The sequence below is a fragment of the Cyprinodon tularosa genome, unplaced genomic scaffold (assembly GCF_016077235.1).
Source record: "Cyprinodon tularosa strain WSP-4 unplaced genomic scaffold, ASM1607723v1 ctg364, whole genome shotgun sequence".
In the NCBI taxonomy this organism is placed as follows: domain Eukaryota; kingdom Metazoa; phylum Chordata; class Actinopteri; order Cyprinodontiformes; family Cyprinodontidae; genus Cyprinodon; species Cyprinodon tularosa.
This window is the reverse complement of record NW_024039079.1, coordinates 129,987-156,255: the sequence shown is the minus strand read 5'-3', so window position 1 is coordinate 156,255 and position 26,269 is coordinate 129,987. Positions and strand designations below refer to the sequence as shown.

At 37.6% G+C, this 26,269-nt stretch overlaps 1 protein-coding gene across 1 annotated transcript in view; it reads right to left on the bottom strand.

The window, feature by feature from the left end:
- LOC119790462 (collectin-12-like) overlaps positions 1-26,269 on the bottom strand; it is a 74,814-nt gene that overhangs the window by 3,067 nt on the left and 45,478 nt on the right. The window contains exons 6-22 of the mRNA XM_038295991.1: positions 23,899-24,459; positions 23,539-23,681; positions 23,342-23,451; positions 22,038-22,180; positions 13,201-13,242; positions 11,204-11,288; positions 9,653-9,728; positions 5,802-5,897; positions 5,563-5,709; positions 5,338-5,428; positions 5,023-5,218; positions 4,705-4,799; positions 2,345-2,433; positions 2,090-2,177; positions 1,953-2,007; positions 1,177-1,330; positions 512-633 (exon numbers count right to left, since the gene is read on the bottom strand). Of these exons, the coding sequence (XP_038151919.1) occupies positions 512-633; positions 1,177-1,330; positions 1,953-2,007; positions 2,090-2,177; positions 2,345-2,433; positions 4,705-4,799; positions 5,023-5,218; positions 5,338-5,428; positions 5,563-5,709; positions 5,802-5,897; positions 9,653-9,728; positions 11,204-11,288; positions 13,201-13,242; positions 22,038-22,180; positions 23,342-23,451; positions 23,539-23,681; positions 23,899-24,459 (2,293 nt within the window). The remainder of the gene's footprint in view (positions 1-511; positions 634-1,176; positions 1,331-1,952; positions 2,008-2,089; positions 2,178-2,344; positions 2,434-4,704; positions 4,800-5,022; positions 5,219-5,337; positions 5,429-5,562; positions 5,710-5,801; positions 5,898-9,652; positions 9,729-11,203; positions 11,289-13,200; positions 13,243-22,037; positions 22,181-23,341; positions 23,452-23,538; positions 23,682-23,898; positions 24,460-26,269) is intronic.

Below are 26,269 nucleotides of genomic sequence, written 5' to 3'. Positions count from 1 at the left end.
CAAGCTAATGAATACATCTATGATTTATTGGTCTATTATGTGCATTGTACTACTGGCTTCAACAAAAGGATTATAATTTGCAGAACGACCAGAATAATAAGAATTGTGTTATTCTCATTGTCCATTTAGCTTATCAAATGCATTTACATTTAATCTGATAATGTTGTGTCTCCTCCAAACTGCACCTTCCCCCTGTGTTAGTGTTTGTAGCAATTGGGAATATTACACCCCCCAGCAAGAAAAGTTGATCAATCAGGTTAGTGGTATTCTAGTCATTCTAATTTAAAATTCCTTGATTATTCTGAAGAGGTTTAAATTCAACAGGAATATAGACAAGAAACAAAAGATTTTGTCCATTTAGGATCTGGCAAAAATAAGCACAATAAGGCAAAGGGCAAGAAGCAAAGTTTAGGAATCTAAAATCATTTGAAGGAGACTGATAAAATGTATTTTAGATTAAGCTAATATGCTATGGTATGTCAAGAAATAGATTTATGTTTCAGCAACTAACCTTGGAGCTGGCTGACCAGGAATGTGAGCACCAGCTGGAAGTTGCTCCACAGGGACCGTATATCCTTGCACCCCAGTACTGCTCATGGAGTAAGAGCCTGACACAGGCTGACCGGGGTAGACCTGAAGACAAACACATAAACGCATTCTAGTCTTGCCATATGTAGTGAGGACCATGAGTAGAATTCCATTGGCTGCCATAAATTTTCATCATTTTCAACCCTTTGTGTATCCTAACCATGATAATAACTCTAAACCTAATCATGATCAGTGCATACCTTATCCTAACCTTAACTCAGTTTGCACTATAACTCAAAAAACAACCGTAAACAAAACAGGAAGTAAGGACCAGCACAATGCCCCCACTTTGGTACAAACTGTTCTCTATTTGATGGTGACAGGAGCACACACTCACACAAAAAAAGTAAATCGCATTGCAATATACTAACAAAGGAAGCAAAATTCACTGTGAATTGAGTTAGAGGTTGACAGTTATCATTACTTGTTTGGAATTTAAAAAAAAAAAAGATTCCATCGTTTTAATTTCAGCACAAGTTATGTAAACTGACATATTGCAAGCAGAGAGAAAAACTCAAACATATTTACAGCACTTAAAAACAAACAACCATATTTCCAAACACATCAAAGTCCAAACATGAACTGTACCTGCTGTGCTGCATTAGCAGGCTGTTGCATGTAGTACTGCTGGCTCTGCAGCTTGGCATACATGGCATATACTGGATCTTCATTCATCAGCTTTGCGTAGAGAGACAATGCCTCCATCACCTTCACATTTAGCTCTGACAGCTCAGAGTGCTTCCTAGTGACGCACACCAAAAGATTAAAAGTTTGGAAACCTCTGAGCAAGTATTCAAGCAGCTACTGCACTCAATGTTTATCTTCATACAGTCACTCTTAATTATTTAAGGAAATGTTACATTCTTTATCTATTTACAGTTTGCAGATATTTTAGAAAGGATGATCTGTGTTGGATTGGCAACCTATTCAGGGTGTACCCCACACTGCAAAAAGCATTTTCTTGAAATGAAAAGGTAAATGAGACACTTTGCCAATGGAAAAAGACAATTTACATTTAAAATAATAAGGGGGAAAAAATCAACTGAAGTTTATTATTTCAAGTGCATAATATCTATCTTTTTAAGAGTGAAAATACTCATTATCATCTTATTTACTGACTCAAATTAGGGGTAAATATACTAATTTTGAGAAATGTTTACTCATTTCTAAAGCATTTTTGCAGTGTGTTTTTTACTCGAAGACTGTTGGAGATAGGCATCAGTCCCCATTGACCCTAATGGATAAATGGCAGAAGATGGGTGGGTGGGGGTTTAAAAAGTAATAATATTTTCACTCAACATGCTATAAGCCATTAGAGGAATACATGATTAATTAACCATGGCAAAGAGAAGGGACCAACATACCCGTCTATATCCTCCAGCTTCTGGTCAATGAGGGGTCCCATTTGATTACAGGCACCTGAGGAAAAACAAATAAATAAAAACAAAGATTGTTTTCTCTCTGGTAAACCATTTTTTTTTAACTACACTCATATTTTTACCTTCCAGCTGGAGTAACTCAACGCTGTCTGACTGGTTGTCAGTAGGATCTGCACTTTGAATCATTTGGAGCAGTTGGTCCATTTTGTCCTAAAAAGTTTTAAAGTTTATGTGATAAGTTAAATCTACATGAACCAAAAAAAAAACTAAATTCAGTAAATACCACTCATATTAACATTAGCAAGTACCAACTTTAAAATGTGATGCTCAAAGGTCCTTACTGATGGAACTAATGCCAGTCACAGAATGGATCTTACCTCGTCTATATATACAGGCTCCTGTTCAGGCTCTATTGTCTCTACCTGGATCTCCTCACTGAACTGCACAGTCTTCTTCTCGGTTTTTACTGCAAATTAACAAATGAGACATAGAGCAAGCAATATTTATTTAAACAAAAACAAAAAAAAACCTTTATATGATATAAGTAAAATCTGTTAAAGGTTATCGATGCCTCCGGCTTTAGATAACATACTAATATGTAGATCCTTTATAGTCCGTTTTTTAAGTCTACCTGTTGCCAAAGAAACATAAGCATTTATTTTTTTCTTTAACTGACATCTTCTTCCAATTTTATTCAGTTACACTTTCAAATCATCTCATGTTTGTCCTGACTTTTATTAATCCATCATCAAGCATATAATGGTGTTGCCCTTCCCTCATATTGTTTTGCACTGCAATTGTAAGATGTGGAAACAAAAGGTGCTCCACTCGTCATCCCTATAAAGGTGGAACTATTACTACTTTATAAGCGTTGGTCCACTGGGGACATGTTGCAACAGCTCAGGTGTTTGCAACGCTAACGTCAGCATCCACAGTGTGGTATATATATTCTCAAGGCAGCCCATAGATGAGCTTCAGAGCAAACAGCAAGTCCACGTTTAAAAAATGAAACACCTCCGTGATAAAACAGATTGCAACATGGATTTATTGTCTTATTAACTGGCAAAGAGAGAAAGTAGCCTAGGAGGTATATAACTTTTAATTTTACTAATTTCCACCTTTACATCTTTTTCAAAGAACATGTATAAAATTCCAGGAGTTTCTAAACAAAGCTCAATTATTCAAACTTTCAACCAATCAGAATGTTCAATAACCTAAATAATGAATAAAGACAAATATTTGTGTGGCTGTACCAGTGTTGTGTTTGACAGCCATCTTAGATTTAGTCTAAGTTTTAGTCTTCAGGACGGAAACTATTATTTTATTATTATGTGATCAGTTTTATGTTGTACTTCATAATACAGTTATTGTTTACAATTTCAAATAACAACCAGATTCTTTACCAGACTGACAGCTCTTGCCTAGATACTACAATTGATGGGTATAAAATGCTGCTGTACAGTTCATCATTGTTGTTGGGTGAAAAACTTTGATTTATAGAATTCAGATAAACTTTATGAATTAATACCCTACTTTATACAAAAGTGTCTCACAAAAGTTGTGAAAATAGCAGATCTAGTTCAATATATTTTTAGAATAGTATTAAGTAAGTATTATTTTCTTTAAGCAGTGGCTGGTGCAATAATGTCTTTGCTGGCTAAAATGAAAACACTTGCATGATATCAGAAATATTATTTCAGACTGTTTCAAAAAAAAAAAAAAAAAAGGAGATCAAATATTTATTTTTATTAAACTTACATAACCTCACAATGATTCATGCTTAAATCAGGTTTTCAATTTTAAAAAGATAGCCACAGTCAACGACTAAACATAAAAACCGAGAAAAGTAAAATTATACAGATTTAATACCCAAGGATTAAGCCCCCCTCTGTAGAATTAAATAAAAAAATGTATCTTAGCATCAATATCGGGCTATAGCATCAATATAACATCAGCATCAATATATAATCAATATAAGCTTTTCATATCTTAGTTTATTATCAGTCGGTATCAAAAATTATGTTTTTTTTTATCCATTTGAAATAAAGATTCAAATTTCAATTGTAACCATGAGCCCACTAAGGTCAGCTCTACCACCAGCCTTGCTTAGCTTGGTCATGAGACGTTGAGAGACAAAATCTTTTCCTCAGCCTGCATCCTCTAGAATGCTGTGCTGTTCTGGATCTTAGTTTAATGACTTAACATAAGATCCTTGACACATTTTCTATTGATATTGATCAGGTGTGTGTCACTATGCATATTTTATTTTTTTTTTTGCCCAGCCATTCACGAATACAGCATAAGTTATTTTATTCAATGTACAAACAAAATCATTTGCTATATGCTTGTAAAATTGCATTAATCAATTTACATTAAACTTTTGTAAATATTGCGTAGGAATGACACTGCAATGTTGCAAAGAAAACACTAAAGGAAACAGATAAAGCATCGAAATAAATGAGTTATGCTACGATGCTTTGTGTTAAGCAGGAACTTTTGCTAAAAGCCCTACACACTTAGTGGTTTATTATATAGAAACATGGAGTGGGGCTTTTATTGGATGTGTGGATCAGACTATCAGTCACTGGAATCTGAATGATGTACACCAGTTGTTTACAAATGATAAATTATCTTCCACTCCAGTTTCCATAAAGCCGTTATGGCATGACTAAATACAGTAATTATAAAAAGGGTTAGTGATATCTGAAGATATTCCTAGATATTTTTTGATACTTACTCATCTCGGGCTCAGCAGTGAGATCAGCAGTGACAAAGTTGGAGGGAAACAGGCCGACTCCTTGGTACGTTTCCCCTTTCCACCAGTTGGGGTCGCTAAAAAAAAAAAAAAAAAGAAAAATATGTCTTTAACAATTGTAAGTGGTGAGTTTACTTAAACTTTAACATTATAAAATAATTAGGCACCACTCATTTAAAAAATATATGTTTCAGTTAAAACATGCACTGTCCTTCAGAAGTAAACTACAATTAGTAAAATGTTATATACCACGAAACAAATGTTTAAGGCTACTAATTTCAACTTTTTATCTAAGTTCACCTGTCATCCAGGATAGTGATGATTTCTCCAGACTTAAAAGTGAGCTCATTGTCCTCTGCAGCCTCAAAGTCATATATGGCGCGGACCTTTCTGCCGTCAGACTTGTGTGTGGAGAGCAGGCTGGAAGTGCTTGGGTAAAGGCTCGACAGGGAGGTCTGTGGCTGCTGACGTTGCTCCTTTAGTGACAGCTCAATAGCTTCATACAATGGGGAGAAGATTGAGCATTTATACCAAAGCAAATGTGCAAAGGTACATACAGATTGGGTAAAGAGTTATTTCTACACCCGTTATTTATTATTTCTGAAGCCTTTGTACCTTTGGCTAGATCTTCTTCCTCTTTTTTATTTGTTGTGGTGGAGGGATCCTTTGCCACCAGTGCTGGACTTGCTTTTGCTTGTTCTGCAGCCTGAAAAAAGGTCATTATATCTCAGAAGAATGAAGAATAATTTAGCCTTGTGTAGGCAAGTTAAACTGTGCTGCATCTACTAGAACAGAATGAAGAAAATAAGTCACATTATTTTGTGTATTCTTAAGATCTACCTGGGAACCCACAGCTGGAAAGGTGACACCTTGCTCACGTAGGTTTTTGATCATCGCCGAGATGAGACTGAGCTGTGGATCATTGCGGAAATCCTCAGCCCACTCCACCATCAGTGCCTTCAGCTTTTCACATACTTTTGGGTGACCCTAATTAGAACCAAGTTAGAGAATTATTCTATTTATTTCTATATTTATGGAAGAGAAACTATTGGAAATTGCAATTCAAATTAACCACAGACCTTGTTTAAGACATTACTGACTTCACTGGCAAACTCTCTGGAACAAACCTCCAAGTGGAAGATTTTACCACAGTTTGAAACACAAGCACCCAGGAGCTGCAAAGACAGAGAGAACAGGATGCAATTATTTAAAAGCTGCAACCCAAATTCAAATATATGACAAAAATAAATCTGGTTCTTTTGTATCCGAGTGATTTGCAACAAGGAACACAGGCATTGGATATGTGATCCGTTAGTGAGTTGGAGAACATACAGCCCTCACAACGTCCATTAGCAAATTGCCAGTGCACTAACCAACTTAAGTCACACTGCCGTTTAGCTCAGCAGAACCTTTAAGAGCTGTGTTTATGGAATAGTATTTGGAGTTTCACCCTGTTTCAGTAAGGTCAAGGTGAGTTAGGAAGATTCTAAGGGCCCTTGACTGAGGGGGGCCCCAAAAGAAGAAGAAAAGATATGTGCTGCTATACTTTTTAAATATAAATTCAGCAGTGAAATAAATAAACTTTGTTTTCTCCTTCATTTTTCAGCAGTAAAGAGTGAAAAAAAGCAGGATTATATATACACCCACTCACACTTCTTTTAATGAGACGAGGAGCTGTTTCCAACGTAAGGTCATCACAACCGCAAGCTGTTGCTGCTGGGCTGCTGACTGGACCGGACCGGGCATTTGAACCGAGCCGTGAGCTCAGGGGTTGGTCCGAAAACCCGGCAGATGGGGACAGAGCGACCAAACCCTTCCCCCCGTCACCGGGTCAGGTTCGGTTGCTCCGTCCCCAGCGCCGACCAGTCCTGGAGCTCACGGCTCGGTTCTGCTGCATTGTAGTCGACCAAAATCCCGGACAATTTTGAAATTCCCCCCAAACATTTTTTTAGGTATAAAAAGAGGACGTCTGGTCTCTCTACCATATCAACAATCTTGATGTTTCAGTGAGTGAGTGCTTGTTGCTATGATGCGTCTTTGTTCAGCAGCTTAGGTCATTGTAAAGCAACCAATCAGCGCACAGCTCATCTAAATATTCATGAGCAAACCATAAAGGGAAGAAAACCTGTCGTTTCTTTCTAGGGCCTTTAACCAGGCTTACATAAGGGCTCATAGAACAGCAAATATGCCTTTTTCAGCCCAACCAATGTTACACACCCTATATAGAGACCTTAAGGACCAGCACCAAATACCCTGTATAATCATTCTATGACCCCTTTAGGTGCCACAGTGAGATAGTGATAAAACTAATTTACAAGAAAATGTACAAATAAGCAGCAGAGTGGTAAAAACGTCCATGTCTGAAAAATGCAGCACCCCAAAGTCTGGGTTTCAAAAAGGAAAGAAATAAAGGAGAAAGAGGAGAGAGGGAGAAAGGCGCACAATACCATGACCCAGTTTTTCAAGAAAGGTTTTTTACTTGAATGGTTGAAACTAACGATAGATTATTAAACAGTTAAGTAAAATAAGTTAGCTGTCAACTGGCTACTACTAATTACTTAATCCTGCTAAAGGTCGGAGGGGAATAACATCATTAATGATGAATTTTTTTTAATTTTCTTTGTTGCGTTTCATTTTTTTTTTCCAAGAAGAAAATTAAAAATGAAAAAATGCACCACTTATCATGGGAGGCTTGCCTTATGTCAAGAGGGTGAGAGGTCATAGAAAATGCTGGACTCAATGGATGCGTCCGTAATTAAATATGACAAAAATACATTTCAGAATGTCATAAAAAATAGCTTTGCAGAATTTTATTTTCAATTAGCATATTTTATAGCAAGTATATTGCTTGCATAAGTTATGTTCACTCCAAAACAGTAAATTTCTGCTTTAAGTTTGACCTGATATACAGGTTTAATAGCCATGGTGTGGTATTAACTCATAACAATTTTTAAAAAGGCTTCAAAAGTCATAAACTTTACATTGATAGACAGATAAAGGAATACATTGTTAAACCCACTGAACAGTTTCAGAGTGGTCGTTGGTCTCTTTGCAACCAACAAGTGTGCTTTTTCATTGCTATGTTAAAGCTACAGCTAAAATAACACAGCAGATTAATTGATTATCAAATTAGTCATTAATTAACTTAGTGGTTGAATAATCTCTAAGTGCAGTACACAATTGCTTAAGGGTGTCAAGTGCTTAAAGAGCCACCGACAGAGCATTTGTATCATTTTAACTATGAAAAAATGTTTTGTTAGATATCATAAATACATTTTCAGTAAAGCTGATAAATGTCAGAGCGGCCATTTAAAATGTGTAAACATTTCTAGATATATAAAACGTAATTCTTAGCAGTATTTTTTTTTTGTTTTTTTCTCAAATTTAGTTTCTGCTACAAAAATGTATTAAAAAAAATATATTTCTACAGTTAGGTCTAGGAGTGTGATTTTGATCAGGAAGAATCTTATTTCAGTGACCTACAAATGGCAACAGAGAGGAGTAAAAAGATCTTACCACCTCATATAAACTTACGCATTAACTCGAGCAACAATCTTCACCTATGCCACCTTTCACCCCTTTGTACTGTAGCGCTGTTTCTCTGTCTTTTAAACACATTCTCCTTTTTTTACTTTATTTTTTTTATTTCTGCAATATAAAATCTCTAGTTCCAATGGGTTGAAAAAGGCACTTCTTGTTGGGGTTCCACTTAAGCTGCGCACGCGCTTAACTCTGAGTGGTTAAAATTGATTGAACTAATCGATAGCAGCCATTGTAAAACCGAACACTCAGAGTTCCCGACTTTAGGCTAGATCAATTTAGAGTTTTTAGATTTGAAACTGATTTTGTTAAACCTGCCTCATGAATCTGACCCCTGTACACTTTAAGAGGCAATGTTGCTGCTTCATCTGGTTTGTATTCTGTAAAAATCACACAAAGCATTGCATGCTATCAGATTATTAATAGAATAATCAAGAGCCTAAATATTTAGCTAATTTTTTTTATTTTTAATTACAAATGTAGAGCTGGAAAAAATATCAAGTCACTTAAATTCCTTCTGCACTGCAACAGGCTTCAAAAGAACTGTTTTCAAGTTTCTGAAAACAAATTCCCAGAAGGACAATTTAAAACTTTTTGACAGTCCAATGACAAGCCTTTGTACTGAGAGAAGGAGCCTAGTGCAGTAAAAATCAAATGTCACAGTTTAAAGCTCCTTGTCAGAATAAAAATCCAACTAAAAACCACACACATGCCTTATGATCACTAACATGATTCAGAATAGTGACAGGGATGTTTTGGATTTCTATGGCATTTTGTGCCACTGGCCTGGGCATGCATTGAGAGCGCCGTGCTGCATTTAAATTGCTCCCCCTCACTCAAAATCTGTGTGCTGTGCACTCAACTCAGAAAAACTCTGCTTTGAAACCTGTGCACTCCTGCTTTAGTGCTTTACTTCATGCGTTTCATAACGTGTCTGCCTGCTGGCTGTGCTGTTTGTCGCATCATCACAAGTTTCTGCCATGTTTTCCGGTTTTAAATGGCTATTGGACGAAAACCAAAAATGCATTTTTCAGCAATGTCTGGACAAAAATATTCAACGGCAAAATTTTCGATGCGAGTATACTAGGAAACTAATAATATGTTTTTAATTCAGTGTTGTGTTTAAAAAAATGAAAGAAAGAAAAAAAACAAGTAGAAAGATTTTATGATTATAAATACAAAACCAAACCAACAATAAGAATCATAATAGTAAGAGCAATTACAAACAATAACAATAGTAAGTGCTAGTATTCTACATATTTTTTGATTAAGGGGCAAAAAGGCACCTGGATAATGCCCAACACCATAGCGTAACCCAACACCATAGCCTTCAAATCCTTCCAGGCCTAACTGTATGCAAAACAAGGCTGTTTGTTTACAGTTTACTTACAGTCAATGCCTGCATGGCCACGTGGGGATCCTTGTGATTTACTCTTCTCATTATAGAGCGCAGACATTCTTTAGGCCTGAAAGGAACAAGCAGAACTCAGATGTCTGAAGGAGTGAACAGAAGAAAGGTTACAGTCCCTTTGAAAAGTATAAGCCTTGAATTTTTTTCCACATTAAAGCCCTAAACTTCACTTTATTTTATTGAGATATCTTACTAACAAGCCAACATCAAAGTACTAGATAGCTGTACATAGAGAGAAATTGAACTGTTTAGGTTTTGAACACAACTTAAAATGCAAAAAGTTAGAAGCACAATTTGTTTTCAGGCTCCTTTCCCCTGATACCCTGAAATTAAACCCAGTGTAACCAAGTGACCAAAGAAATCCCCTATTTAGTAAACACAGTTCATTGTCTGCTATTTAAACTCATAAGCTCTGTTTTCTGAAGGCCTTGAAGGTTTGTTTAAGAACAACAGTGAATATATAACATCATTAAAACCAAGGAATAAAGTAGGCAGTTTGGATGTCAAAAGCAGGTCTAGGCTTAAAAAAAGAAAAGAAATGCAAGCTTTGAGCATCTCTAAGCACTTAAAAACTATAAAGAAATGGCCATACACCTTAGCAAACAGGCAAAAGAGGCATTAATCAAACAAACTGCCAAGAAGCCCATGTCATTCTAGAGGAGCTACAGCGATTTGCAGCTGAGGTGGAATAATTACTTGAAAGGAAAACTACAGTTCTGCCATGCTGTTTCTTTTTGTGCCACTTATCAAATCAGGCCTTTATGGGAAAGAAAGCCATAGGACATCCCATTTGTACTTATTCAGGGGGCACAGCATGGAAGATACTCTTGTCAGATGACGTTTCAAGCAGAAAAGAAAACCGCACACCATCCAAAAAATAAATAAATAAATAAAATGTTCCTCTGCTGTAAAAACATTTTGATCTAAGGATGCTTCTCTTCATCAAAGACAGGAAAGCTCCTCAGAGTTGATGTGAAGATGAATAAATTATAAAGAGAGGGCGATCCTGGATGAAAACATGCAAGATGCTTAAAAATACAATGAGTCAAAACCTGTGTTTAGAACTACAACACCATGGTGTGGATCAAACAATATTCATGCTACAATGGGCCAACATAAATCCAAACCTGAAAGAAATTTATAATTTCTGGAAAAACTGAGAATGTTATGTGGATAGACGCGTTTGACTAAGATTGAAGCATTTTTTTTTCAAATAAAAAAGAAATTGAAAAGCTTTGAAGCTGAAGAAGAGCATGACGACTTGGACCCACGGCCACAGTAAATGGTGGCTCTACAAAATATGGACTTGGGGCTGAAAACAAATGTGCACCTCACTTGAAAGCAAAAAGTGTGTTGTTTTATACGACAAAGCGTGCAAAATTCTGAGAGTTTGAATATTTTTAAACCAAACTACTTGTAAATATTTATTCAATCATCCAACACCACATGTCTACAATAAAAAAAGAAAAAAAAAATGCAAAAGAAAACCAAATAGTTTTATGTTCCACTTTAAAATAAAGGTTAAGTTACCCAGTGCGGGACTGTCCTATCTTATCACATATGTCCAGAATGAGGCCCCAATCCTCAGCCGTGTTCATCTCACTGGTTGCTTTCTCTGTAGGGGAGAAGCACAGCAGGAAATATAAGCAGAAATTACACAGATAGCAGGATTTTTTATTCTATTTACCCTTTATTTTGGTTCAGTTTTTATAGAGGGGGGTAGGAAGAGAGTAATTGTACAAGCTAGAAAAAAAAACACATTTGCAAGTGATTTGCCCACTTTCTATTTTTATGATCATATTTTGTTTTAAACAAATTTCTGCCTCTGACTTGTCAGTGGAGAAAAAAAGTCCAGTGTGTATTTATGCAAATGAGTAGGACCATGGCATGTAGGCCTAACACTGCAAAATAAAGCTTTTATTTATGTTAGGTAAAAAGTGTTGTTGTTAAGAAAGATTCAGACTCTAGCAACCTGTATTAATTAGCTGACAGTTCGCTTTAGCCTCCCTGCTTTTCTGCAATAGCGGAAGAATTTCGTTAAATTTTTACATATCTTTTATTTTTCCATTAAGGCCAGTGCTAATTAAGTTAATTTTGATGTTAATTTAAGGATGGCCAATTTTTTCAGGGTTACAAAATAACAATAAAACAGTACAAAAAGCTTTCCTATGGATCCGGAAGAGTACATTAATAAAAATGTTAATAACAGCTGCAGTTTTTCCACTTATATGTTGAGATAGATACAGCTGTTTACATTCCAATCCGATGAGCTTTTAAAAAGTCTTATAAATTGTGGTACACACACAAAAGAACTTTTTAAAATATTAGAAGATACATGATGCAATTCTTTGAACAGAACTTTACAGTGATTGAAATCTTGGCAAAACAAATAAACCTGGTGTCTCTCTATATTTCAGCTCTCTACATGGAGGCTTTCAGTGGTGATGCTTTATTTGGCATGGGCCACCCATACAATAAAGACTAAACGCTCACTATATGATCAAATTAAGTCTCACAAAAGGTTTGAAAACCAATAGAAATGATTTGTGCAAAAATGTATTGAGGAAAAGACAAAAACATATCAAACAGTATGTCTCTAGGATGCAATAACCAGCTATAAGGAGAGTAACTAAACCAGCCAAAACTGACTTTATTATTAATAAAAATTAAACACCGTTTTCCCCACTATCCCCAACGGTTTAAGGCAAAAAGTAGTTATTAGAGAGGGGTTAGAGAGCTGCAGTCAATACCTGCTAATATCATAACTAATTTCCAATATAAGCCCCATACAATTAGGTTTTTACTTTAACATCTATTAGAGATCATCATGATTGAGGTGTGACAGTAAAAAAATATAAATATCCATTTTTCTACCATGAACCTGATTAGCTGCTACATTACTGGTTGTTTAAAAACAATGTAAACAAGGTTATTTTATTACAAATAAATCAAAGCAGAGAACAATAATAAGACTAATCGTTACCATAGGGAGCCTGTTTATTCAAAAAGTTATAGATAATTTTTTACTTGAAAAGTTAAAATCACAAAACAGTTGAGGCTAAACACACCCAGAGCAGCATTAATGGCTGGGTTGGATTGTACTGTACTTATTAGCTCTATAGGGTGCTCAGTGGGGTTTTCCCTGCTTACTGTACAAGCAGATGAAGTGGTGAACCATTCCACAGAGAACAAAGAGAAATACAGCATAACCCACTGGTTTTAGATCCCACCACATCCCATTTAATTTCTTAGCTCATTTCAGGCTGGTTAACCCAAACACTGTGAGCTACAGAAAGCTAATCATCAAGCATAGAAATCATTAGCTGCAGCAGTTAGCTGATGACAGCATCAGCTTTTGACCTCAATTAGCTTGATAAAAATAAACAAAAACACATGTAAGCATTTTTTTTACCACCGCTGCTTTGTAAAACATTTTTTATATAAATAATGGGACATTTAAAAAACTGCGGACACCCAAACAAAGCTGTCTGATGTCAGCTGCTCCTGTTAGCCTGATTATTACTCACCAACATCTTGGTCAAAGGGATTGGTGGTGAAGAGAGGCATCGCTGGGGTCTAATATGTTTGCCTTCTTTAAGATGTTGCTTTTCCTCCTCTTACTTCATCCAGAAAAAACACATAGTAACACCAGCAGCATATATTAAAGGGAGCTAGCTGACTCTTTTCTACACAGTCACTCCTTCTCTCCAGACGGCAACAAGCGATGCATGCTGGGTAAATGTAGTGGATAGTCTGATAACAAATAAAGGCGCAACACCAATAACAACTCTCGGCGCCTAAAGACAAACACTCCTCAGCGGCAAATTAAGTGACTCCACATCAGAGAAAATACGAATAAAAAATACTCCTTTTTTTCTTTTGTTGTGAAAAAAATAGCGTGTCATTGTCAGGTGACGTTGATCACATGACGCTCTGTTACGTTCATTGTTTTTTTTTTTTTAAAGAAAGAAAAAACACGATCTATTTGGTTACTATAGCATTGTTTAACAAGACATTTAGAATTACATTTCATAAACTCAATTTTCTATTTAATTACTATATTTATTTATATAAGGGTGGCCAGGCAATAACCAATGTACACTAAGGGTTGGCCCAAAGTTGATCGGGCCCAGAACCTCAGGGCAGTGGCGGTTCTAGACCAAATGTACCAGGGAGCCAGGCGGGGGCCAGCGTGTTTTCATGGGGCAGAAAAGCCTGAAATAAAAAAGAGGGCATGGGATTCAAATATATTAATATAGCAGCATGAAGTTAAATTTCTATTCAATTAGGTTTAATTCAAATTATATGTCGTATTAGGTTTATATTATACATTCAGAATTTAGAAGTTTTACATAGTTTTTACTTAATTCTAGTTAAAATTAATGTTTTCTATAAAATCTGAATTAGAACTAAAGAAAAACTGATAAATTCAGCTGTATTTTTTTGTTTTTGTTTTGAAAACAGACATTTAGCAGATGAAAAACTGCTATCTCAATACCACTGAAGCTATCATCTTATTGTTTTTAAATAATTAGTAAAATGAAATATATCCAAAGGACCTATCAGTAACCATGTCTGTTCCAGTGCATATCATCATTAGAATTTCTTTTAGTATAAAGGGGCCAGGCCATGATCTACAGGGGCACTGGCCCCCGTTGGCCCCTGTCTAGAATTGCCCATGCCTCAGGGTTAGGCCTAAGATGAGAATAACTACTTTCCTACAGCCTTTACTAACAAATAGACGCATATATTTAAACATCCGTGCTTTCTAGATAAAAGGTATAGTGGATAAAATACTTTCAGGTTTGAGTTCTGGGGCAAACATCTTTTCCATTGTCATTACTTACCTACTTTTATCAATAATAACTCTGCTTAAAATTGATATTTAGATGTCTTTACATGTCTTGTAGATGACTTGCAGAGACGCATTTTCTCTATACCCCATATAACACAAAATCTAGTTCTGAAAAGAGCATGGATTCTGTACCCATCATCTTTATTGTTAGTATATTGATGTGTATAATTAACCACATTCTTTTTGTTGTTTAGAAATTACATGGAAAAAAATAGTAAGCAATATATAAAAAAATTAAAATGAAGATTCCACTTGATAGTGTAACTGCTGCCACCATCTGTAATAAAGGGAAAAGAATGGTAGGAGAGGCCAATGATTTGCTTAGGGTGGCCATGGCAATCCCTGTCCCCCCATCTAGCTCCGCTCCTGCTCCTATATTCTCTGTCTTTTTTATTTTGAAATAAATTAACTACATGTGTAATGATTAAGCTAAAACAGAAAGAAAATTAAAATTTAATAATTTACAAATTACTAAAATAGGTGTGGTCATGTGTAGCATGGAGTATGGTTTTGTTCATATCATTTAAGAATAACATTTAAAATAGCTATAAAATAATTATATAATACAAAGAAAAACATATGTAATTTTTAGCCTATATTTCATATCACACTAATAAAACAAATAAATATTTTTATAGATACAACTAATAAATATTCATCACCAAATAATTATAATTAAAAAGTTTAAAAGTTATGATGGTAGTAGCAATAATACCATGAAAACCACCAATAATGTCCTCTGACCGGCCAGGGGGCACCTTCTTTACCTTTGCTGTCATTATCCGTGGGCACAGTTTCAATAATAATATTACATACATTCAGCCCCTCTCACCCAATGACAATGATGTCCGATTTCTATGCTATGTTTCCAAATTAAATATTTTGCTACTTTATGAAAACCTTATCTTGACTAATGCATTTATTGGACACAGCAAAATAAGATGTGAATCCAACTTTAACAATACTCACCTTATCATTTGTGTAATACAGAGCTTTCCTCCATTTTTCTTTATTATCTTCCTTTTCTTTTCTCTGTTGTCTGCTTTTGTTTTGTTTAAGCTTTATTTAATGGTGTCATGAAAAAAGGACAGTATCATAGCTGGACAACCATAGTCATGTAGAAGCACATTGGACAGCCCCATTTTTAGCTAAAAAGAAAACAGTTTTCATTATTTATCCAGTGCAAAAGGAATCTGTGACAAAAAAACAACGCAGCATGTGTGTGGAAGATCAGGCAGTTAACGAGAAGATGTAATCAGTATCTAGAAACTGATTTGGAAAAACAAGGTAATTTTATTTACTGGTTAATAACACAGGTCAATAAAATATATTAGTAAATATGGCTTTATACATTGACTGTATATAATTTAAGTCTTTCGGAACATGTGCACACCATCGCCCCAGGGGTTATTTTGGGGGATTCCAAACATTGGGTTCCATATATTGATTAATATAGCAGACTTATTTTTATTTTTTCATCTTTTCCTAAATACATACCTTCAGTGAGTGATTTCCAGGTAAGAGTCGTTGTTTTCTTGGCAATATTTAAAGAAACAATCAGGGGATTTATATATTAATCTGGAAATGTTTTAACTTCAGTATAAATGCTAAGTAAACAACAGGTTAGGGAAGCCGGGACTCTGCAACTACAAACGGCAGAGACATTTTCAGTTTATGATATCCTGATTAGATCAACAGATGTGCAGGTCAAAGTGGTTTTAAAGTATTGCTGATGCTGTTTGAGACATATGGTGTGCATTTTGTGTGTCAGCTAAAAATGCTACCTTAAGCATTTATTTGAGCAATGTGGTTTCTGTGAATTATTTTATACCATATAGGTTGTAAGTTAGTTAAACGGGCAAAAAATATCTTATCGATTTTGATCCAAAGGTCTGAGTTGGAAGAAAAGGCCAGAACAGTTTCCCATGTCTTGTTCTGAAACTGCTGATGTTATGTCTGAGGTGCATATTAATCTATACAGTTTGCATAATAATATAATGGAGAAGCTCTTCTGTCCTTACTCCAAACATCTGGACCAAATCACTGAAATCTATAAATTCATTACTCTGAAATAGATGTAAGAGGGGGAGTGATCCCTTTTTGCCAATGTTGAATAGTAGAGTGGTTTATTTAGTGCTTGAAAGTCAGGGCTGTGCCATATTGGAATATTCTCACTAAATCTTAATGACATTTTGGCGATTCCTTTAACTTTCCACCATGCTGTCAGAGTACTTTATTGTCTGTGTAACATCTATATTCTCAAAAACAAGTTACCTCGCACATTCCATTGCAGGACTTATGAGACAACACATTAGAAAAGACAGCTCCTCGGAGTCTTTGAGTTATTTTTTTCTTTTTGCATTGTTAACAGTCCTTTAAGAACTTCTTTAATGGTGCCTACTCTAAAATGCAGAAGCTAGAATAGATTAGAATACAATTTAACTTTATTGTCATTACACTGTCACAAGTAAAAATCAACAAAATTAACTCTCTGCTTTTAATGCATCTCCTTGGGGAGCAGTGGGCTTTTATTGTGCGGCTCCCGGGGTGCAGTGTGGGGGTTAAGCGTCTTGCTCAGGGACCCAGAGTGGCAGTCTGTGGGAGTGCGGCAAAAGCTTCACATTATGCATTAAATAAAGACCTCAAAGGATGTTTATGAAGATGAAAAAGGTAGACCACGATAGCAAATGTGTTGCTGAAGATCTTCAGTGATCAAATGGTGGAAAAAATTCAATAGTCTTGTCAATGTCTTCTATTAAGATAATGCTGCTTCCTTCAGAACGGCTACCACTCCTGCCATTTCAGCTCCATATGATCACAGATGCTTTATGCTCCTACTTAGGACCATCATGTATGCGCCTAAATTTAGCCTATTTCATCACAAATTTCTTAGGCTACACTGGTAGGACAAAGGTTTACTGATATACAATTAACAAGAAAGTTTTCCATCTAAGCTAAAGTAGTTCACAGCTGATTTTCTCTTAAAGTTAACATGGTATGGCTCTCAAGACTTCAGCAACATGTTAGTTCCCCTTAAGGCTACTATTTTAGTAAAAGACTGAGTTTCTAGCAGAAAATGGCTTTATCCATAAAATCTCTCATTAAACATCTGAAGGTACTTCAGCTTCCTTCAAAAGTCAAAATCCATGAATCTAAGATGTCTCAGTCAAACTAAATTGTCCTGAGATAATCAGAATTGCCCCATTATAGTAAAGACAATGAATGGAAAAATAAATGAATAAGCTTGAAATCTAAGAGATATGACAACAGAATTCTAAGCTACCTCAAGTAACAAAGTTGAACTGTCAAAATTAGGTTGTGGGGAAAAGTCTGCCTATTTTATTATTTATAAATCATACAGGAGCAAAAATCAATAACTTCACACATCTTTATGCTTTTATTGTCTCAGGTGTCTTGGTTGTTCATTTTTAGCTTTGTGAAATAAAGGAAGGGATTTCAGGCATTAAAATAGATGACAGATTAAGTAATACAAGAAAAAACATAGGCAGCTTTCAAACAGTTGTGTATGAAAATAAAAATACTTTTTTCACCTACAATATTGTATTTTGGAATAATCATGTTCTGCTACATATGAAATTACCTACCTAATTCTAACTAATGTCTGCCCTTAAAGAACAGAATTGCTACATAGATTATCTGTTGTTGGAACATATTCGTCTTGGACAGGTCATATCTACCCAGACTTTACTTTTTTCTCTCATATGATACTGTCGTCGTTTAGTTAGTTAATGTGTTTGCCTTGCATTGTTGTAGAAGTTTAGAGAATCCCGTATCTTATAAAAGATCAGAATATAAGAAATATTTTATGAAATACAATCTGTTTGAACCTTTTTAACCTCAAATTCTGAAAAAAAAAACATCACTTATTTTTTATAAAAGATTACCAAGTAAAAAATCTGCTAATATTGTACAGAAGAAACAAAGTATGAAATATTAAACAATGCTGTCTTTTCTCAAATACTATTTACAGATATACATGAACAGAACTGGCTGCACCAAATACAAAATATTACAGCCTACAGACATAACTACAATCTCTTGATACTTCCGTACCAAATCCCAGTCGGTACAGTAGTAGAAAAGCTTTGTTCTGCATTGGGTACCACATGATTTAAAGTAACTCAAAAGACTAATGGGTACCAAGTTGTACTATTTAGAAATATCTGCCAGTGTCCGTGATGCCTGTATGAGCCAGCTTGAGTTTTCAGTCTTTAAGTCATGCAGATCCTTCAGCTCCAGCTCCTTGCACAGAGGAAGTCTTAGATGGACACTATAAAACTGGAACCACCACTATGAAGACAGAACACAACATGTAATTAATATATTTCTTAATATGTTTTTTGCTTTGCCCTCAGCAGAGGAATAAAACCTAGATAGAGCTGATAGGACAATGGAAGAAGATAAATATAGGAGGAGAGACAAAGAGAGCCTCTTAGAAAGTCTTGAGACTGGGGAAGAAAATTCAAGTTATGGTCAGATAATTGCACTATACATACAGCCAGTGCTACAACAGATTTGTTTAGGTCAAAGCATCAGTTGTTGTTTTGGACACAAAGCCAGAGGGGCCAGACTGAGATGGTTTAGACATCTACAAAGTACATAAAGAGTATGTCAATAGAAAGATTTTAAGGCTGGAACTCCCAGGCAGGAGGCCTAGCGGAAGACCAAGGAGAAATGAAAGAGAACACGAAGGCAGCTGGTGTAACAGAAAAAAAAATGTAAACAACGGGGTTACATGGACACGAGTGGCTTGCTTTGGCAATCCCTGAAAGAGAACATTCGAAACAAGATTTTACATCCAAAGCCAACATTTTTTCAATTCAATTCAATTCAGTTTATGTATAAAGCACACTCCAATTTACAACACGTCATCTCAAAGGCACTTTAAAATTCAACCAGATCAAACAGTCAAATTGATTCAAAGTTTTCTATCTAAGGAAACCAGTTGATTGCATCGACTTACGGCCTTGAATGTAATCTCTCACACTTAGCATGCTTGTAGAGACAGTTGTGAGGAAAAACTCTCTTTTAACAGGAAGAAACCAGGCTCTGTGTGAGCGGCCATTTGCTGATGCAGACTGGGGTTCAAGGAGACAGAGACAGACATATAGAAATAAGCAGAGATACAAAGGCAACTGTAAACCAGCTCCACTGGCAGCCCCTCCAGGAAACACATAGCAGGGCAGACAAGCTCCGGCCAGCTCCCATGTCAGAGGATGAAGAGAGCACATCCAGCCAGTCAAAGTTAGGGAAACAGGACTACACTGTAAAAACAGGCAGATCTCGAACAAAGGTGTTGATGAGAGCAGCACAGCTGATATTTCTCTCCAGGATGGTGTGACAGCCAAATAGGAACATACAATAAAAAAGCTACTATGAGAAAAAGCAGAGAGATCATAGTGTTAGAGATTGAACTAAGAAATTCTACAGAGTGGGAGAATAGAAAATGGTGAAAAAGGGGTCCCTATGTCCTCCAGCAGTCTAAGCCTCTAGCAGCATAACTATAGAGATAACTCAGGATAATCTGAGCAACTCTAACTATCTAACTAAAAGACCTACGTACAAGTACAGTCTTGATTAAAGGGGTCATAGAATCATTATATAGGGTATTTGGTGCTGGTCCTTAAAGGAATAGTACACCCAAAACATGATTAGCCTTCATTTTCTACTCACCCCCATGCTGAACAACACACTGGAGTACTTTTTTGATATCTCAAATGCATATGGAGATCTGGGAGGCTTCTTGCTGTCTGCTGACATTCAAATAATAGAGGTGCCCAGCGCCCGAGGCAGAAAGGTCCATAAAAGTCCACAAAAAACTTTTCAATATTCCTCCATACTGCTCGTCCAATGTATTCCAAGTGTCCTGAGTGGGTAGCATCCAGAATTTACTCGAAACGAAGTCATTTAGAATGTTTTTAGAGCATAAACAGTAGTGTATAGGATTTCCTGAAAGCGTGTTCACGACGCTACGGAAACCGTGGCAGACCAAAACAGATGAAAGTGCGCATTCAGCTCGGCAAAGAACTCATGCTCTTCCTCAACACTGAAGTCCTCAGACATTTTTCTTTCGTTGTTTCTTTCTTTGCACAGGTAAACAGCACATTTCTTCTTCTACGCTTGCATTATTGGCAGAGCAGACGCTGAATGCGCACTTTCATCTGGTTTGGTCTGCCGGCTTCCGTAGCGTCGTGAACGCGCAGGTGCGCGCTTTCAGGAAATCCTATACACTACTGTTTATGCTCTAAAAACATTCTAAATGACTTTGTTTCGAGTAAATTATGGATGCTACCCACTCAGGACATTTGGAATACATTGGACTAGCAGTATAGAGGAATATTGACACGTTTTCTGTGGACTTTTATGGACCTTTCTGTCTCGGTCACCATAGACCTCCATTATTTGAATGTCAGCAGACAGCAAGAAGCCTTCCAGATCTCCAGATGCATTTGAGATATCAAAAAAGTACTCCAGAGTGTTGTTCAGCATGGGGGTGAGTAGAAAATGAAGGCTAATCATGTTTTGGGTGTACTGTTCCTTTAAGGTCTCTGAATAGGGTGTGTAACATTGGTTGGGCTGAAAATCATCTATTTGCTGTTCTATGCGCCCTAATGCAAGCCTGGTAAAAGCCCTAGAATGAAACGAGAGGTTTTCTTCCTTTTATGGTATGCTCATGAATATTTAGATGAGCTGTGCACTGATTGGTTGGTTTACAATGACCGAAGCTGCTGAGCAAAGATGCATCATAGCAACAAGCACTCACTCACTGAAACATCGAAATTGTTGATATGGTAGGGTGACCAGACGTCCCCTTTTTCACTGACATTTCTTACTTTTCATACCTAAAAAAATTTCCGGGAGGAATTTCAAAATCGTCCAGGATTTGGTCTACTACAGTACAGCAGGACCGAGCCGTGAGCTCTGGTGCTGGTCCGGTGCAGGGAGCCAGTGGGGGACAGAGTGCCTGAACCCGCTTGTTGACAGAGGCCAGGACGCAGGCTGCCCCATGCATCCCCCCGCCTGCCTTACCGGCCCCCAGCCCCTTCCTCCAGCTGAGTATGGGCAGCTCATGGCTCTCTGCTGAGGTCCAGTCCAGTCAGCTGCCCAGCAGTCAACCGTTCATACCCGCCCCTCCAGGGCATGACAAAAGTACAGGCCAGAACCAAATAAGACAACATCCCAGAGTTTACATCAACTCAGGGCTTCGTTTGAATTGGCCCGTTTTAAGGTGGAAGTTTAGAATTGTGAGATTTGTAGAGAAAGGAGGTGTCGATGGGGTTTGAACTTCTCTGTACATCCATTTCACCCACTGAACTATCGTTATTCATCTATGACAATCTAAACATGGTTTTGCATTCTATTACCCCTTTAAACGTTTAAATTATGTCTGCTGAAGATGGAAAAAAAGCAAAAGAAAACAAACATGTAATATTTCTGAAACAGTTTAGTTTCAATTTCCAAATGCTCAGATTTTAAGAAGGTACTCACACTCAGAAGTCCGTTCACAGATGAATCCTATGCGGTCTGTGCAGTAGAAATCGTTCCATTTAGCATGTTGGATAAGACCTGCACAATCTTCACCATTTACATGACCATGAGTCCAGTTATCTGGCTGACCAGGTTTCCAGTTTCTGATGGTAATAAAAAGGCAAATTCGTAAAATTTATTTATGCAAAGAGAAATTAAAGGCACACTATGCAACATTTTTAAGTTAATTAATGTGTTCCATAACGTTTTGGATGATTAAATGAGTCATTTCAGGTTGAACAAAGGTATTCTCGGCCGCCCTGGTGGTCTGTGGGGGAAATACCGCACTTGCAATTGCAGGAGCACCGTCCCGCACCCACAGGCTCAGAAGTCTCATGAGAGTCAATCTTGCTTTACGACGAGAACTGCTACATCCCCCAGTTAAAAGCATGCTCGTTGCTAGCACAGTGGCGATCTTTGTGCAGTTATGCTACGTTCACATCGGACGCAGCAAAATCACGTCTGCTGCTTCATTTTTACTGCTTTTTACTATCCTTTCTCTGCCTTGCAGCTATATTTGCTGTGATCAGTGGGAATAAAGTAGTTTTAATATGTGTTTAAGTGAGAAAATACACCTGAAAACGTAATCAGTGCCGTCAGTTCATTCAGATTATTATCCTGCCTTCAATATTTTTTCTGTCGGAGCCGCTCAGACCCCCACATACCAGCGGTGCGCCGACAGTCGGAATCCCTTCATCAGCAGTCTCTGGCCGGGTTGCCTCCTCGCGGTTCTGCGGGGCAGCTGGTAGGTGTTTTTCATCTAAATAATCCAAACTGCAGGCAGCAGGATAATAAAAGCCAACATTTTCTGCTGGCAGATTTCTGCATTTTAAGTTAATTTAGGTGTCAATAAACTGTTTAAGAGGAGTGATCATCAGCGCTGTGTCTCTCTCCCTGCGTCAGATGATTAAACGTGCCCGACGCGCTGCTTCAGCTGCTCAGACGCGCTGCGCCTGCTGCTCAAAACGCGCCGCGGGACCTTTTGCTGCGCCTTGAAGAGCGTCAACCATTAACTTTGCATGTAAACTCGCTGCTTCTGTCGCGCCAGCTGCGTCCAGTGTATGCATTCGTTGCGTTCGCCTGTCTGCTAAGCTCAAAACAACCGCGCCTGGCTTGACGGAGAAACCAGGAGAACAGCTGTGCATATTTACGACAGTGCACTTTTACTTTCGCCCTCTGGGGGGAGCCTCGCTGGAAAATCAACACCGGTTGCATAGTGTACCTTTAAAATAAGAAGTGGAAAAAAAATAAACCACTTAACTTACGTAAACACTGGTATGGTTCCATCCACCCACTTCCAGACATTTTCCTCCTCCTTGTCAGTAAGACCCAACCAGAAATATCCCTTGTTTAAGACTGAATTTTTTATAAATTGCTGGACAAAAAGCACAAGAGAGATAAATAATTTAAACAATAACGTGAAATAACTGGTCTGATTATCTGAATGTATTAGTATATTCACCTGCTCTTCATTGTCATTGATGATGAGCAAATGGGAGGACATGTTTTTACAGAACTTGCTTGCTTCATTAAAGTTAAGTCTTTGGGAACTAGAAGAGAAGTAATAGCAGCTGTTCCCAAACCCTCGGAATTCCGGAGGACAACCTGGAAGAAATAAATATTCATTTTTCCAAGTGTAGATAGAAACAGTTTTTGTCAGGGTAAAAATTCTTGCCATAACATTTACCAATGTTTTGTTGTAATAATCATCTCCAGTATTTTTGATTATATGAAATGTTAAATTCTTTAAGAGATACAAGTTTTCCATTTCACAGTGCTGAAAGATAGGTTTCATATTGTTGGTGTGTAAAGTTGAACTCACCAGGTGTGGTAGTGGAAACAGCAGCTGGAGGTTGTTCTTGTCTTGATGCAGAGGTTCTCGATTTTTCTGTTGTTACTGGAGCTAAACTTGGTATAGGAGCTTCGACAACATGGGGGGCACTGGAAGGTTTGATAATGACAGGCGGTCCAGGGAGACCTGGAGGGCCCGGGGGACCAGCAGGGCCTATTGGACCAACGTGCCCACGAGGCCCCTCTATCCCTGGAGGTCCTGCTTCTCCTCTAGGTCCCTGTGGTCCTTGTGGTCCTGGCAATCCAGATTTTCCATCCAACCCAGGATATCCATTAGCTCCAGGGTCGCCTTTCTCACCAGGGGTTCCAGGTCTACCTCCAATCCCTCTTGATCCTTTAGGTCCTGGAAGCCCACGAGCTCCAGGTAAACCTTTTGGACCAGTCCCTCCTGGTGGTCCAATAGCACCTCTGTCTCCCTTTGGCCCCACCTGGCCTGGCATTCCTTTGTCTCCTTTATCACCTTTTTTCCCTGTCTGACCCATTGGGCCTTGGGGACCTGTATCACCCCTGGAGCCTTTTGGACCTGGTGGACCTAAACCAATAAAATGTGCTTGTTAGCATTAGGATTCTTTTGGATCTTAACATTGAAATACATATATTTTTTCTATTGTATCTATTGAAACAGGTGTGCTACTACTATGAGGTAAAGCAGATTTTGTACAAGAAATCCACTTCCAGCAACAATCATTTACCCTAAAGAATGTTCTTTGTGAATGTTTTCCCTACTAGTTTCCAAACACAGCAATCAAGAAAGTATTTACTCCCATTGCAGCAAAGTCGAGCTCTGTCAGTGACTGAGAGTAATTTAGAAATGTACCTAAATCCAAGGATTCTGTCAGAGCGATTCCACTTTAAGTTTAGAGAAAGTATAAGTCAGAGGAGTACAATACTTCTCTCCTGGGGGGATCCAGATGGGATAAAATATTGATAAATTATTTTAACAGGAGGGACTTTCTTTTTACAGCAGATGGCTATAGACAGATATCCATCTACAGGTGCTGGTCATAAAATTAGAATATCATGAAAAAGTAGATTGATTTCAGTAATTCCATTTAAAAAGTGAAACTTGTATATTATATTCATACATTACATACAAACTCATATATTTCAGATGTTTATTTTGTTTAATTTTGATGATTACAAATGACAACAAATGAAAATCTCAAATTCATCATATCAGAAAATTAGAATATTACTGAAGACCAATAAAAACAAAGGATTTATAGAAATGTTGGCCAACTGAAAAGTATGAACATGAAAAGTATGAGCATGTACAGCACTCAGTATTTAGTTGGGCCTCCTTTGGCCTGTATTACTGCAGCAATGCGGCGTGGCATGGAGTCGATCAGTCTGTGGCACTGCTCAGGTGTTATGATAGCCCAGGTTGCTCTAATAGTGGCTTTTAGCTCTTCTGAATTGTTGGGTCTGGTGTATTGCATCTTCTTCTTCACAATACCCCATAGATTTTCTATGGGGTTAAGGTCAGGAGAGTTTGCTGGCCAATTAAGAACAGAGATACCATGGTCCTTCAACCAGGTACTGGTAGCTTTGGCACTGTGTGCAGGTGCCAAGTCCTGTTGGAAAATGAAATCTGCATCTCCAAAAAGTTGGTCAGCTGCAGGAAGCATGAAGTGCTCTAAAACTTCCTGGTATGTGGCTGCGTTGACCCTGGACCTCAGAAAACACAATGGACCAACACCAGCAGATGACATGGCACCCCAAACCATCACTGACTGTGGAAACTTTACACTGGACTTCAAGCAACGTGGATGAAGTGCCTCTCTTCTTTTCCTCCAGACTCTGGGACCTTGATTTCCAAAGGAAATGCAAAATTTACTTTCATCAGAGAACATGACTTTGGACCACTCACCAGCAGTCCAGTCCTGTTTCTCTTTAGCCCAGGCAAGACGTTTCTGACGCTGTCTGTGGTTCAAGAGTGGCTTGACACAAGGAATGCGACAGCAGAAACCCATGTCTTTCATACGTCTGTGTGTGGTGGTTCTTGAAGCACTCACTCCAGCTGCAGTCCACTCTTTGTGAATCTCCCCCACATTTTTGAATGGGTTTTGTTTCACAATCCTCTCCAGGGTGCGGTTATCTCTCTTGCTTGTACACTTTTTTCGACCACATCTTTTCCTTCCCTTCGCCTCTCTATTAATGTGCTTGGACACTGAGCTCTGTGAACAGCCAGCCTCTTTAGCGATGACCTTTTGTGTCTTGCCCTCCTTGTGCAAGGTGTCGATGGTCGTCTTTTGGACAACTGTCAAGTCAGCAGTCTTCCCCATGATTGTGTAGCCTATAGAACTAGACTGAAAGACCATTTAAAGGCTTTTGCAGGTGGT